Source organism: Peromyscus eremicus, chromosome 9 (genome assembly GCF_949786415.1).
Source record: "Peromyscus eremicus chromosome 9, PerEre_H2_v1, whole genome shotgun sequence".
Taxonomy (NCBI): domain Eukaryota; kingdom Metazoa; phylum Chordata; class Mammalia; order Rodentia; family Cricetidae; genus Peromyscus; species Peromyscus eremicus.
The window spans coordinates 44,434,597-44,451,523 of record NC_081425.1 but is presented as its reverse complement, the minus strand read 5'-3'; the positions used below and the strand labels follow the sequence as shown (position 1 = coordinate 44,451,523).

At 39.3% G+C, this 16,927-nt stretch overlaps 1 protein-coding gene across 1 annotated transcript in view; it reads right to left on the bottom strand.

The window, feature by feature from the left end:
* Positions 1-11,456: 11,456 nt before the first annotated feature.
* Dnajc15 (DnaJ heat shock protein family (Hsp40) member C15) overlaps positions 11,457-16,927 on the bottom strand; it is a 53,973-nt gene continuing 48,502 nt past the window's right edge. The window contains exon 6 of the mRNA XM_059273300.1: positions 11,457-11,708. Within this exon, the coding sequence (XP_059129283.1) occupies positions 11,635-11,708 (74 nt within the window). The 3' untranslated portion in view covers positions 11,457-11,634. The remainder of the gene's footprint in view (positions 11,709-16,927) is intronic.

Sequence of the window (16,927 nt, the reverse complement as noted above, 5' to 3'; positions counted from 1 at the left end):
CCAATACTGTCTTTGCACCAGTGCCTTTAATCCCAGCACTCAGGAGGCAGATGCAGGAGGATCTCTGTGAGTTTGAGGCCAGCCTGGTCTACAAAGCAAGTTCCAGGACACACTCCAAAACTACACGGAGAAACTCTGTTTCAAAAAAACCATACACACATACACGTGAGAGGAGAAACAGCCCTGTGGGTAACTCCTCTTAGCTGAGAGCTGAGTGGTTGCCCTATTCTTCTCTTTCTGAGACCTACCTGGGTAGACATATTTATTAATACATTCCGGGGCTGACAGTTCAGTTGTGTCAGCATTTCTGTTCCCACAGTGCCTGTGTGTGAAATTCTGTACGCAGTCAAAACTGCTGAGGGCTAACAAATGGTAAAAATACCTGAGACAAGAAACAAGGAAACAGACTAAGGCGCCAGACACTTGACTTCGGTTGCATTACATTGTAAGACAGTTAAGAACCTAAAGTTTAAAGTATTCTTGGGCTGCGTTCTACTCCCCTGGCCCTGATTATTTTGACATAAAAAGGGAAAACCCAAGTTTTAATAAGAGCTTCTAAGAAAATGCTCGTTTCAGGTATATTCCCCCTTGAGGCAGGGTCTTGCTATGGAGCCCAGGCTGGTTGAAAACTGCCCATCTCCATCAGATCCTGAGTCCTGGAATTACAGGGGTGCCACAGTGCCTGGCTTTCACGGCTCCCTTTAGGATGAACCAGTCAATAAGAATCTGCAGGGATGCCTGGCCTGAGCATCTCACGAAGTACAGGGAAGTTAAAACAGATAAAAGGCTCACACAGTCTTTTAATAAAGAGCTCACAACGTAGATGGGATTATATAATACACAAGGTATTCTCCAAGAGTTCTACAACAGAAAAATTGAGTGTAAATTCAATTTTGGCAAGTAAGATTTTATTTTAAGTGTATTGGGAAAAACTGTATCAATAGATGCATCATACAGTTTATCCTTTATGATGTTTAAAGGAAAGCAAATGTAAGAATATTCCCTTTCATTTCTTTAAAGTTTAGTATAAAAAATTAAATTTTGTTATCCAGAGAAAAATAGTCTATATTTTCACATTTTTTAAATCCCTATTTTTAAGGGGTGTGCGGGGGTGGGGAATGGGGATACAGGAATATAGTCTATAAGTCAGTCTAAAGTGGAATAAAGAAGGCAAACTGAATAGCTAAGTACCAGGAAGCCAATGAACAAAGCGTAATTCAGACCCATGTGGGCTTAATTAGGGAAGGCTGTGTCTGTGTGTACATGCTGCTCTTCTGTAACACTGCCCTGTACAACATCTCAGAGCAGCCTAAGAGAGGCAGACGACGCAAACAGAATCCCCTGTATCGCCACCAAGAACAAACATTATTACCTCATCTCGTTCTGCCCCAGAGACATGGAAACAAAACTATAAACACTTACGAAGTCATCTCTGGAACATCCATATTCGCAGAACTAAAGAGCAAAGGCACCAATAACTCAGGTTGACATGACTCAGTCAACGAGGTAGCTGTGGGATGCATTTCTTTTTGAGTCCAGGTGTGGTGGTTTGAATAAGAATGGCCCCCATAGGCTCAAGGATTTGAATGCTTGGTCACCAGGGAGTGGCACTATTTGAAAAGATTAGGAAGCGGGGCCTTGTTGGAGGAAGTGTGTCACTAAGGGTGGGCTTTGAGGTTTCAAAAGCTCATGCCAAGCCCAGTGTTGCTCCCTCATCTTGCTGCCTGTGGATCTGGATGCAGAACTCTCAGCTATTTCTCCAGCACCGTGTCTGCCTGCATGCCACCATGCTTGTCCCATGATGATAATGAACTAACCTCTGAAACTATAAGCAAGCCCCAATTAAATATTTATTTATAAGAGTTGCCTTGGTCATGGTGTTTCTTCACAGCAACAGAACACTGATTAAGATATTAGGTGTCCCTAATACTCAAGGAGTTTACATTTCTGCCTTAAATACTGGTCATCTGAGTTAGAAATCATTTCATCTTCTGATTACCACTTCTGCAAACATTAAGGGGTTAATCTCCAGACAGTCTCAGATTGGTGGCTAATGCTCTGTAGATTCTGCTAGAAAACCCTTTAAGGGTGCAAATGCAATTGGAATTTGGAATAAAAGCATGGAGTGGGCATATAACTGAATTATAAAAAACACATTTTAATCATTTTGTGTTTGCAGTGTTGACTGGACCCAAGACCTTCCACATGGCTAGGAGGGGCTCTAGCACTGAGCTACATTCACATCTCAAAAACCACTTTTAAAGCTTATACAAAAGCACCCAGCTGCCCCAAGTTCTCTTCTTGTTTCAGTTCCCACCCTCCAACCAGTTGGCTCCCGGCCTCTTAGCTCCTTTCGATAAATTCAGTCTTGTTTTGTTAATTTACCGAACCATCTCTTTTTCACCCAAAGTCAGAGGCTTTCCTTTTGTGGAGTGCCTTCTACACCTAGTTCTGGACATTCTCCTGTGCGTTCTCTCCAGAACGTTCAAATGAAATCTCATCAGGGATCACTCCGGCCCCGCGTTGGAGAAACTCACACTATTTGGCTCACACTTTACAGCTGAGACTGTGCTATGTGCAATGAGAACATTACAAGCCTTTGGGCAGTTACCCAAGACTCCCCATGCGTGACACTAGATTCTTCCATACATAAGCCTATTTCACACTCATGATCCAGGTCACAAGAATGAGCCAGAAGTGATGCAAACCCCATCAATCTGACTGCTTCTCACATACTTGGGGCATTGCTTCAGCATCGTTGAGACAAACTGGACTCAGATCCTACTCCCATCTTTAGAAAAGAATTACAATCTTAAAGAGATTCTAAACTCCCAAGGAGCCTTTGTTTCTTCATACAGGAAAAATAGTCACACCTGTCTCTTAGGTTAGCTCTAAAAATGAAAAGATAATGTGGGCAGAATGTTTGCAAAAGTGTTCAACAAATACTAGGTATAACTAAAATAGTTTGTGGGGCTGGAGAGGTCGGAGGTTAACATTTGCTCTTGTAGAGAACCTGGGTTCGGTTCCCATTACCCACACGGTGGCTCATAACCATCCAGAACTCCAGTTCCAGATCTTCTGATCTCCCTGGGCACTGGGCAGGCATGAGGTGCATATACATTCACGCAGACAAAACATTCATCCACATAAAAATATCTAAAGAGAAATCAATTGATCAATAAAAAAACTTGTGAAAATCAAGTGGTTTCTCGACCTTTACAACACTGTGGATTAGGAGATGCCAGCTCAGATTTCAATGTAGACGGTGCTGCTGGGCACTGCGGACCAGATGCCAGTGGGAGGGTTAGCACGCCACGAAGAGAACCAAACACAACTTAAGGAACGTGCATTTCAATTAAGCAGGAATTTTTATTTTTTTTAAAAAATGCTTTTTATAATTTTTTTTTTTTTTTTGCTCAGCAACAATAAAAAGAAAAAAAGCAGCACTCAACCAAGAACAATAGCTGCTCGGCTCATAAAAAATCATTAGAAGGAACATTTTCTTTGTCTACCACACCTAGCAATTTTGCTTGAAGGCAACGATCCAGATCACTTAGATTCTACCTATAAAAATGAGGTCAGAGAACCTTTCCAAAAATTCAAGCTAATAAATTATACTGGCAGAAATTTTAATTTCCTAATGTAACTACACATAAATAAAATTTGGGCTCATAATTCACAAAATGTTTTTGACACCTAGATAGTACTGACCTGGCGCTAACAGAATATGCTCTTTGGGTTGTCTTTTCATTAGAAGCAAGAAGGGTGCTGACACACCCTCTCCCTCAAATCCTCCTGCAGCCAGAGTTGGGGGAGTGACTGTAGACAGCATGGTTCCCACTCTGTGGAATGAGGCAGACTCCCTGGTCTCAGCAGCTCGCCCTAGGTAGACTGAGTCACAGAAACCTCTTACTTTTGACATTAAGAATCTGGCTGATTCATCTGTTCCCACAAATGTCATTAAACTATTTTAAGCTAATTATGAAATGTGTTGAAGATAAATCACAGAAAGCTGTTTTCTGTATTCAAGGTTTCCCATGACAACCAAAAATTTCCCCCCTACAGGCATGTAATCTTAATGGCCTTGCTGGATAATCAGAAGTAACACAACTCTTGAATTTTCTTGTTAATAAAAAAAAAGAAGGCAAAAGTCACCTGTGTTTAAAACTATTTCTTCTATTTAGTTTAAACCTTTGCATTTTTTAAGAATGAATGTATTTTGTACCAGTGGCCATGTCAGAGCAGCAGCAGGGGGCAATTGACTTCAGAGGATCAGCCTGCAGAAATGAAATGCACTGACAGGTGACTCTCAGATAGGCAAGACTGCAGGAGCCTTGGCCCCAGAATGTCTCTTGCTGCTGCTATGACTTTACATGTTTGCCGCTGCCATTTTTCTCTGGTATCTGGCATGGTGTGAATGGGTGTGGAGAGATCCTCACTGCCTTTAATGAGATATGATTATCTCATGGAAATACCCTGTTCTATTGGGCATTTTAACCTGTGGATTATTATGAAGATGATTTCCTCCTCAGCTGTACTGTTTTAACTGAAGCAATAATTTTCTACAATCATAGTGTTAGTTTAAATAGGATTCTGATGACTGAAGGTCTTTTAATAAATATAGTAAGGGATTATGATAGAGGTTAGCTTAGTGGAAAAACTAATATAGGCAAAAGCAAAACATGGTGTTGTCCCCGCCCCTGATGAAACAGGGGCTACAGAGGATAGAAAAACAGAACAAGGGAATGTCACACAGCTAGTTTCTCCTCGAGCCATATAGACTGTGGCTTAATGATTAAGAAAACAACTGAGTCCCAGAAGCTAAAGTAGCTCAAGTTCTTTTAATCTTAATGTTGAAAGATGTGTTCACGGGTTTTGGTGTGTAACATAGCTAAAATAAAGCTTGAAAATATGACTTAAGGTTAGATTAAGATGTTTTGTGTTAATAGCTTTGAAGAGAAAAACGTTGGGAAACAATATAAAGTTTAGAAAGGCCCACAGTTGAGTGAGGGACTCATTAAGGTCAGGGAACAAGAACAAAGCAGCCCAATTATTATTGGCTGATGTGCCTTTCCTGCTAGGATTGGTTGGTGACCAAAGATTGCTGTGGGATGTTCTGTATGGCAAATGTGTTGCTAATTAGTCAATAAAACACTGATTGGCCATTGGCTAGGCAGGAAGTGTAGGCGGGACAAGGAGGAGAATAAAGCTGGGAAGTGGAAGGCTGAGTTAGAGAGACACTGCCAGCCGCCACGATGAGAAACAGCATGTGAAGATGCCGGTAAGCCACGAGCCATGTGGCAAGGTATAGATTAATGGAAATGGATTAATTTAAGCTGTAAGAACAGTTAGCAAGAAGCCTGCCATGGCCATACAGTTTGTAACCGATATAAGTCTCTGTGTTTACTTGGTTGGGTCTGAGTGGCTGTGGGACTGGCAGGTGAGAGGGATTTGTCCTGACTGTAGGCCAGGCAGGAAAACTCTAGCTACAAAAGATGATGATTAATTCCTTGTACTCACTTCTGCCTTCAGCTTCCTGATGTAAAGAACTGTTGAGTGGCTATGCACCCTGAGGATTTAAATTAGAAATGACTGATTGTTTTTCATATATAAAAGTTTAGGTTTATGATTCTTTTAAGATTGCTTATAAGATTACCTTTTGAGATAAGTAATAAAGTGATGATACTTTCTTTGTAACCACAAAATGCAGCCTGCCAGTAAGAGAATTGGCTGATAAAATTATGCTTGCTTACACTGTTAATCTATAACAAGTTGCTTGGATGTAAATGTATGTGGGTTCTTGGGATAATTTGTTCTCCATCTATAATATGTAGGAAGTTTAATCATGTAAGAGAAATGGGAAACATGTTTTTTACCTGTATTCACTATAATTATTCATTTGAAAAATAGAATGTAACCACATTGTAATTTTAATATTGCCTGAAAGATTTTGTTGGAATATATAAGGTGTAAAGGAAAACTAAAAGACAGAGAGAGAAATGAAAGAGAACAAAGAGAGACCTTAAGAGTGTATGTGTGTTTTTGCTTTTTCTTTTTTTTCACTGACCCTGGAGAGTTAAGTTTAGCGCTCCTTGCCAGCCCCAGAGAATTAAGTTTTACCCGCTCAGATACAAAAGTCAAGTGGAGTGATGGCCCACTGACTCTGTTGGCTCCCCTCAAACCCTGAGCTGGTCCTCAAGGTGTCAATAATTTTCACCTTTACCACCTTGGTAAAATACATTACCAAGTAAAATATCATACCAAGTTTAAAACTTTGGTTTTAAATATTGTTCAAACAAAACACAGGATATGCTCTGAAGGCTAAACAAAACAATGCCTGCTATATTCAACATTCTTTTTCTTAACTAAATCTTTTTCTTAACCTTTTTTCTTAACTAAATCTTTTTCTTAACCTTTTATATTACATCACAGATTGGCACCACTAAGTATAATCTAATTGTCCCTACACACTACTGTTAGCTGTTCATCAGAAGTGCACTTTCTCTGTGAAGTAATTGTGTTTCTAAAAGGTCTTATTCTCAGACTTAAGTTCTTTGTGTAAACAGAAACTGCAGTATCAACAAAGCTTAATTGAGCAGAATATGCAATGAGAGGAAATATATAAAAGCAATCTTTACTGAAGATAGGCAACCATTTAAATAAGCTTTTTACAGATGAGGAATTGAGGGTAAACAGTTCGTCAAAACCCAATTTTACAACTACACCACCATTCAGAGAATTACTACTGAATTACTATCTACCCCAAATGGCATTTGTGCCAACTGAAGCTCTCTGAGCTCAAATCCTATAATTAACTGACCCATCGCAGGATCTCATACATGCCACGTGAGTGCTTTATAAGAATGCTGTTTCTGTTTGGGGTTGTTCATAAGTTTTGGTTCACTTCCTCATTTTGGAATATGGACTTGCTAAGCTTCCCAGGCTGGCTTGGAACCTGCACTTCTCTTGTCTAACCCACCCAGGTGAGGTGCATCACACCACATTGGCCCCCTCTCCATGACTGAATTTTTTCTTTTAAAATAAGTGCCTAAAGCTGATATGATAAAAGGGCTAAAGTCCCCTAAATGTTAACAAGGACTACTGACCCTTTCACAGTTCTCTGGTAGACACAAATAGCTCCTCTGGGAATCCGGCAGGCTCTACAACTCTTAGATCATGGGGTATGCAGAAATGATGCCCTAACAGATTCCAGACCCAAGATGAAGTGACCAACTTTTACTTCCTGTTCCTGGACAATTGCCTCCTGCAGCACCCTTACAGCCCTATGAAAAAGCCCATAGAAAGAGGACAACCAGTTCCAACTTGGAGCCCCATCAAGTGACTCCTTTAGCCACAGTTGATGCTGCATGGAATAGTGATAAGCATGCCCACTCCATCCAACCCAAGTCAAATTCAAGGAAAAATAAAGAACTACTGGAATATACAGTGAACCTTAATTCAAGGTTTCCTAAGAGATAAAATCAATGAAATGGAACAGTTGTTGTGGAATATTACTTCAACTATCTATAATTGTGTTGCATTTGTTTATGCTGCATTATTTAACTATGTAAAGGTATGTTATACTTGTTTCACCTTGCCTGCCTGCCTAAGGCACCTGATTGGTCTAATAAAAAGCTGAACAGCCAATAGCTAGGCAGTAGAGGGATAGGCAGTGCTGGCTGGCATAGAGAATGAGCAGGAGGAGGATTCTTGGCTTCAGAGAAGAGAAAGAGGACAGCCAGTCAGGGAGCTGCCAGCCAGCCAGCCAGCCAGAGGAAGCAGGGAAGTAGGACATACAGAATGAAAGAAAAGTAAAAAGCCCCAAGGCAAAACGCAAATGAAGAAAAACAGGTTAAATTAAGTTATAAGAGCTAGTGGGGCCGTGCTGTGGTAGCGCACACCTTTAATCTCAGCATTCAAGAGGCAGAGCCAGGCAGATCTCTGTGAGTTCAAGGCCAGCCTGGTCTACAGAGTGAGATCCAGGACAGGCACCAAAATTACACTGAGAAACCCTGTCTCAAAAAACAAAAACAAAAAAAACCAAACAAACAAAAAAAAAGAGCTAGTGGGATAAGCATAAGGCCAAACATTCATAACTAATAAGTCTCTGCATCATGATTTGGGGGCTGGTGGTCCTAGAAAGCCTACTCTGTTAAAGTAAAAGACAGTAAAATACTCTAAATTTCAACATTTGCTACATAACTAAATTACTCATATACCTTTATATTCTACAACCACCTTCCTAGATATGATTACTTTCTAATTTACAGATGAGGGTCATTGTGGTAGTTTGAATAGGAATGGCTCCCAGAGACTCATGTTTGAAAGCTTGGCCTATAGGAAGTGGCACTATTAGGCGTGGCCTTGTTGGAGGAAGTGTGTCACTGTGAGGGTGAGTTTCGAGGTCTCATGCTCAAGCTATGCCCAGTGTGGCATGCTGTCTCCTGCTGCCTGTGGATCAAGATGTAGAACTATCAGCTCCTTCTCCAGCACCATGTCTGTCTGCACACTGCCATTCTTCTTACCATGATGATAACGGATTAAGCCTCTGAATCTTTAAGCCAGCCCCAATTAAAGGTCTTCCTTTATGAGAGTTGCTTTAGTCATGGTGTCTTTTCACAGTAACAGAAACCCTAAGACAGAAGTTTGTACCAGGGACTAGGGTATTGTTTTGATAGGCCTGACCATGTTTTTCTTTGGAGGAATGTTTCGAATTTTGGAATATAAAAGCAGTTCAAAGCTTTAAGTGGGGCATAATGGGCCATACTAGTAGAAGCATGGGAGACAGTAGTGCTGAGGGTGATTAGAATTGTAGGGGCCTGCCTCAAGAGGTTTCAGAGGAGAATTTTAGTATGTTGCCTAGAGATCATTTCTATGATATTTTGGTGAAGAATGTGGCTGCCTTTTGCCCTTGTCCAAAGAGTTTGCATGGGGCTAAACTGAAGAGTTTTGTGTTAATTCTGTTGGCAGAGGATATCTCAAAACAGCCTAATATTGACTCTGTTGTGTGGATATTAGTGGTCACTCTTACACAAATCTACAATGAAAAGGAGCAAGTTGAGAAGGAAAAAATACAAAATGTACAATTTGAGGAAAAGGAGCACCAGGAAGTGGAATGGAGCTAAATCCTGAGTTCAAGGAGATAAACAGATTAAGAAATGGAATAAAAAGAGTGGTGGTATGCACCTTTAATCTCAGTACTCATTTAGGAGACAGAGGCATGCAGATCTCTGAGTTCAAGGCCAGCCTGATCTACAGAGCAAGTTCCAGGACAGTCAAGGTTAGCCAGTGAAGAAAACCACAGAAAAGAGAAAGCTGATGAAGAAGTAATTGAACAATGGAGCCATGTTCCAGCCCCCAGCAAGCAGCAGAACTTGGCAGCTTTGGCCACATGGTTCTGGCTTTAGAGTGAAGGACAGATGAAAGGTACTATGGAATTTGCCTCTGCTAATAAGGAAAGCCATTGAGATCAGGCATGTGTCAGAGGTGTCCCTGAATGGAAGCCCAGAAGAAGTCATTTGAGTGAAGCTGTGAAGTTGAAACATGGATTGCCTTAGAGACCCCAAGATGTTGGAGATGCCAGAGTCATGGGATATCTGCTGAGGAAAGTTGCTAACAGGGAGTGGAACCAGCCCAAGAGAAATAAGTACGTTGCAGTCAACAAAGCTGAATGGAGTTGGAGATCTGAAGTGTTTTGACATCAGACACAGAGACACAGAGTTTGGAGTTTGCCCAGCTGTTTTTTGGTCTTGCTGTGGTCCAGTATTTCATTTTGCTCCCTTTCCTCCATTTTGGAATGGTAATGTATATCTGGTGCCATTATGTAGGAAGTATGTGATCTGCTTTTTTTTAATCTTAATTTTACAGAGAATAACAGTTAAGAGAGTACATGAATTTCAGAAGAGACTTTGAACACTGAACTTTTTAAAGAGTTGAGACTATTATAGAATATGGGGGCTTTTGAAATTGGACTGAATGCATTTCTGCATTATGTTATGGCTACAAGCCTATGGTGTGGGAATGGAATGTGATTTGAATAGGAATGGCTCCCATAGACTCATGTATTTGAATGCTTGGTTCATAGAGAGTGATTCTATTAGGAGGTGTAGCCTTGTTGGAGCCTGTATGGCTTTGTAGGAAGTGTGTCACTGTGGGGGTAGGCTTTGAGGTCTCATAAGCTCAACCTATGCCCAGTGTGATATATAGTCTCCTGCTGCCTGCGGATCAAGATGTAGAACTCTCAGCACCTTCTCAAGCACCGTATCTGTCTGCATGCTGCCACGCTTCTCACCATGATAGTAATGGACTAAACCTCTGAAACTATAAACTATCCCCAATTAAATGTTTTCTTCCTAAGAGTTGCTGTGGTCATGGTGTCTCTTCATAGCAATAGAAACCCTAACTAAGACAGTTATACACCCACAAACTAAGTAGCTTCTCAAGGTTAGGGACATGCTTAGTAAGCAAGTGAAATGAAGGAGACTCCAAGTTACTTCTGGGGTGACTCATACACACACTAAGTACAGGGCTTGCTTTTCACAACTACCCTGCCCATCATTTACTTTGAGAAACCCTTCACTCTAATCACAGTAACTGATACCCATTTCTACTAATTCTGATTTCAGGAGAAATACTACTGACTCACCAATTATATGGTATTTTGTGGTTTTTTTTTTTGTTTTTGTTTTTAAAGTTCTGGGCTCTATCATTTGTTCCAGGAAGACCCTCAAGTACTGAGATTTAAAGTACACTTTTCTTCTCTGTACTTCATTAGCATATGATCTGTATCTGTCTGATAGTATTCATTACTTATGTGATTTATCTTTTCTCTATACAAAACTTCTTCTGGGTCAGGCTCCATGGCTGCGTCATACATGTGGCTCTCCTCAGAGGATCCACTACAGTACCTTATACATCATAGCTGGGTCAATAAATATTCACAGAATGAATTATTGAATAAATATACAGCATAGGAAGACTATAAGTAAATGTAAACTCCTTATATTTCTCCCAGCTCTTTCCAGCCTTTCCTCACAGGGCTAGTTTTGTAAATCCTTAATCATCTTAGTGGCTCTCCAAGTTCTCATGCTTTAGCCATAAGGTCTCAGAGAGCAGAGTTCCCTTTAAAATTCCAACAACTGCTGTATGCATCACTATTTAGTAAATTACATACATTTTGGATTTTTTTCCCCATGAGGTAGTAATCACTGTTTGGTCTCAAAACATTTAAAGCCCCTGACACTGAAAAAGTCCCAAACTCTTCTAAAGAAAGGGACAATGAGGGCATATCCATAAGCATGGAGAAGAAAACTTCAACTCTGCTCACAAATCTCAATGCCATCATGATGGTCACACCTTTCTATGTGTGTCCAGAGCAGAGAGAGGAGTTAGACTAAATCACCAGTTTTCTGAAGTATAATGTTACATATGAAATGATGTGGCAAAGCACAGCTGCAGAATGTATGAAATCCCCTTCAAAGGGAGTGAAGAGCAAGGCCGCATGCCTTTTATTGCTGCACACTTAATGACAGAAGGACAGATTTGGTCAGTAATGAAGCAAGACCATGTTCCACATTCTTCTGCAGGACTTTCAGAGCCTTGTATTTTGTCTTCCTTTGGTATGGTCTTTCAGCATCAGTTAAGTTTGGTGGATGCTTCTAGTAAGTCCTTTGCTTCATTTATTTTGGATGCTAAGTAAGGAGATCCACCTAGGAGGACAAAGAGAAATGAATAGTTAAAGTCTGTGTCATTACTGACATTTTAAAAATTTAATATAGAAAAAAACACAACAACTATAATTCAGGTATTTTCCCACACATTTTTTTTTCTGACAAACTATTTTATATGCTTACCAGAAATCAAAACAGCACAAATTAAACTTATTTAGTGAAGCATTACATGTTCCCACCAGTCGAAATACAATTTCTGAGAAAAATATAAGTTACACATTTTGGAGATCAGCCCTCTGTCAGATATGGGGTTGGTGAAGATCTTTTCCTATTCTGTAGGCTGCCATTTTGTCTTACTGACCATGTCCTTTGCCTTACAGATGCTTTTCAATTTCAGGAGGTCCCATTTATTAATTGTCAATCTCAGTGTCTGTGCTACTTGTGTTATACTCAGGAAGTAGCCTCCTGTGCCAATGTATTCAAGGCTACTTCCCACTTTCTCTTCTATCAAGATCAGTGTAACTGGATTTATGTTGAGGTCTTTGGTTCACTTGGACTTGAGTTTTGTGCAGGGCGAAAGATATGGATCTATTTGCATTCTTGTACATGAGTTATAATCAGTTGAAAAACACTTACTGGTTATATAGTTACCATGTAGACATTTGGCCAGAATATTTTCTAAAATTAAATGTATGATTAAGTAAACAAAATAACAGTTTCTTCACAGTTACATCTCAAAAGCAATAAATATTACCTTTCAGAAGGAGCTAAATCCATCTAAGGGAGTCTTTTCATGTCTTATCATAATTTCACAAAATAAACACTTGTTTAAAAGGCACATATATAATACATAGTGCTAAGAATCATACTTGCTAAGATAAATGATCTAACACTAATAACTGAGTGAAAATAAAAATAATGCTAGAAGAAATTCTCCTGTTCTCTGAAATGGTTCTATTACAACATTAACAATGTAGTCTTGGATTTACAATACCCTCAAATAAAATTAAGTCAGTTACGTTTTAGAGTTCTTTGCAATCAATTATTTCTAATGCAAACAGCAAATTGAGGTGAATTTCAAATACAGAATCATTATAATCACAAACAATGCTTATTTGACATATAAAAATATCCCAAACTGTCACATGAAAGCTACACATCATATCCTAACTTATATTCTAGAACACTGACATTGCTTAATGCTTGAACTAACAATCATCTTACAGTTTCCAGTTTCTGTTTTTATTTTGTATTTTTTTCTTCAGTACAAACTATGGCTGTTGAAAATATTGTAATGCCTCACAACTTTTGTTTGTTTGTTTGTTTTGGTTTTTTGAGACAGGGTTTCTCTGTGTAGCTTTGGAGCCTGTCCTGGAACTCACTCTGTAGCCCAGGCTGGCCTCGAACTCACAGAGATCCGTCTGCCTCTGCCTCCCGAGTGCTGGGATTAAAGGCGTGCGCCACCACCGCCCGGCTATGCCTCACAACTTTTAAGAAACCAAAAGTGTTTAGACAGTATAGGTATAAACCATCCTGGCTTTACGCAGGTCTTCAGTTGTTACCACCTACCACCTCATGAAGGAAAAAGCAAGCAGAGAAAATACATCAACAAACACGGGCTGCAGTAGAGCTGGAGGAAGCTATATTTAGTTTTTGCCTTTGAGGATACCAATGACATTTTCATATCAAGATAGGAAACATGATAAACATTTAAGGAATATATCACACAGTGATCTTGAGTACACAATGAGAATTACAAAGAAAGTTCATAACCCTATAAGTTGATTTCATGATTATCTCTAAAAATAACCTTGGAACACGTAAAGCTCATCTTTGTCAGTTGCTTAAATGTTTGAGTTAGCAAGGAGTTGCCAGGTACTTTGTGTGCTCTAAAAAATATTAAAATATTAACTGATCTTAGCTATAACCTTTAACTGGTCAATATACATTCTAAATATTTAAATTATAAGTCATGATAGGCTCACAACAGAAGACAAATAAACAAACAAAAAGAGCACAGAAGAGTAAAAATCTTATTAAACATTATATTTATTTGTAGATTATCTGATATTTATTTTAAAAAATCAGCCCAGTAGATGTTGGTTAAAGGAGACCTCATTTTCAAATAATATAAAGTTTCACATCAATAAAAATAAAGTAAGCATTGCTGTGCTAATTATCACAGGAAAACTGCTTTAAGGCAAAATGCAGTAATAGAGATTTTACGGTGTTTTAAGTTAGTCCATGGGATAAAACAATGAGATTTAGATTTTGTACATGCCTAATATCTTAAGATCAGAACACATAAAGAAAACATCGTCACAACCAAAAAGGAAAAATACACACCCCATAATCACTGGGAGGTTTAGCACACGTCTCAATAATTGATTGAACAACTACAGAAAGGGTGAGAACATCAAAATAAATTACATGATGAGCAAATGTGATCGAACTGATGCTCTTAAGACATTCCACCCTTGCAAAGCAGAATACAGCTTTAACGCTGCAAACTTACAACACCAAGACTCAGCAAACTTAAAAACATCAAAATCAACAAGTGCATTCTGTTGGCAGTGACCAGCCAAGCTTAGAAAGCAAGTATTTTGAGAATAATACAGATCAATTTTATAGACCTCAACTTTTTAGTAGATTCATTTGTTGTATTTTACAGGTCCCCAGGGCTCAGAGGTGAAGAGCACTTGCTGCTCACCTGAGCTGCCATCAGTCAGCTGTCTGTGAGCTCCAGCTCCAAGAGATCTAATCCTCTGGCTGCTCTGCAGCCTGCTGCATTCACATGCACACACCCACATGTAGACTCAAACACCTACACATAATTAAAAAACTAAAACATTTTTAAAAAGCCACCAGAGATTATGGGAAAAATGCAAGTTATATACAATATAGTACTTGAACAATGTTGACACACAATTCTACAATTGTAGAATTATGATAGAAACCAGCAACATATCTAGAGGGTCTCAATGTTTAGAAATAATTCACATATAAAAGAAAATATTACAAAATAAATTAGCATTCAAGAGAGTCATTCAACAAATTCTGAAGGATAGTTTTGTTTTTTGTTTTTTGGTTTTTTTTTGGTTTTTGGAGACAAGGTTTCTCTGTATAACAGCCCTGGAATTTGCTTTGTAGACAGGCTGACCTTGAACTCACAGAGAACCATCTGCCTCTGCCTCCCAAGTGCTGGAATTAAAGGCATGCACCGCCATGGCTAGTGGTCAGTTTTTTTTAAAACAAAACAAAACAAAGGACCCCTGAGATAGTTCAGCAGGCAAAGGCACATGCTGAGCTCTACCCTCAGGACTCAGATGGTACAAAGAAAGAACTGACTACCACAATGTGCCATGTCACACACCCCTCTCTCTCTCTCTCTCTCTCTCTCTCTCTCTCTCTCTCTCTCTCTCTCTCTCTCTCTCTCACACACACACACACACACACACACACACACACACACACACACACACCATACACATGAAATAAATAATAAGTTAAAAAAAACCAACCAAACACTTTCATGCTAAAGTGAAAATTTTAAATGAAAAATTAATTCCAGGAAAAACATGGCATCTCACAACCTGTAAAAAAAATCTGAAAAGTCAAAAGCATACTATTTACTTAAAGAACTGAACCTGAAATTAAATGCCTACCCAGAATTTTATCAACAAATCCAAGACCTAAAAAAACAACCAACCAACCAACCAACCAACCAACCAACCAACCAACTAATCTAAACACAAAGATGAATAGGAGAGCATAATCATCTTTTTATATGTCCAGGGGTTACCTCTTATAAAAAAACTCTGATGGAGATATCATAAGAAAGGAAACCATAGACCAGCACCTCTTACTAGTGTAGATTCAAAAACACTATGCTCACTTATCCAGTCAGACCAAATATGACCAAGTTAGGCTTATATCAGAAGAGCAAGACTGACTTTAACGAACATTCCAAAATTAAGCAATGTAACTCAATGCATTAACAGCTGAAGCAAAGCATACCATCCTCTCAGTAGACACAGACAATTCAAAACACCGTTGTAATAAACTTTTAATGAACTAAGAAGAGACAGGAGTGTGGTTTGTGTGCTAAAGCCATCAGAATACAGTCAATGGCACTGTTAGTAGTGAAAGGCTGGAAACCGGCTCTGAGGTGAGGACAAGAGACAGCAGCCATCACTGCTGCCTATAACACCACGTGGGAGGGACTTGCCATGTAGCCTTTCCTCCCCCACCTCTTCCTAACACAAAAGGAATAAAGACCAGAAAGAAATGGTCACTGTTTAAAAATACCAACTACTCCACAGAAAATCCAAAATGATCTAAAGACAAATCACTGATTTCATAAAAAAAAATCCAACAAGTTGATGGATAAAATATGAAATATTTGAAAGTCAGCATTTCCGTATCCTAATAAGTAACTGTATAATTGTTTCTGAAACATGACAGTTTATAGCAGAAAACCTACAATACTAGGATGGAGAGATGGCTCATCAGTTATGAGCATTTGTTGCTTTTCCAGAGACAAAGATTTAACTTCCCAGAACCTATATCAGGCAGTTCACAGCCCTCTGTAACTATAGCTCCTGGGATCTGATGCCTCTAGCCTCTGTGGAGAGCTGCACTCATGTGCACATACCCACACAAACACAAACACCTATACATAATTAAAAAAAATATCCATCTTTACCTAGGGGTTGGGGTGGTAGCTCAGTGGAAAAGGACCAGATAAGCATGTGCAAAGTCCTGGGCTCAATCCCAACGCCTTCAAAACAAACAAACAAACAAACAAACAAACAAACCAAGCAGAACCAATACCTAGCAATAAATAGGATAAATCACAGATATGACTGAAACACAGATACTGTGAAAACGGAAACAAAGATGATCTAAACAAATGTTCCTGTTAAGTCAATAACTAAGCTCCAGTCCACTGGAGACAGAAGTGGGTATAGAGTAAGGGACTAGAGTAGTGGTTCTCAACCTTTGGGTTGTGACCACTTTGGGGGAGGTGTTGAATGAACCTTTCACAGGGGTCACCTAAGAGCATTGGAAAAACACAGCTATTTGAATTATGATTCATAGCAGTAGCAAAATTACAGTTATGAAGTAGCAATGAAAGTAATTTCATGGATGAGGGGTCACCACAACAAGAGGAACTGTAAAGAGTTGCAGCATTAGGAAGCATTGAGAACCACTGGGCTACAGGAAACAGATCTCTTAGGAAAGGGAAATATATAGAT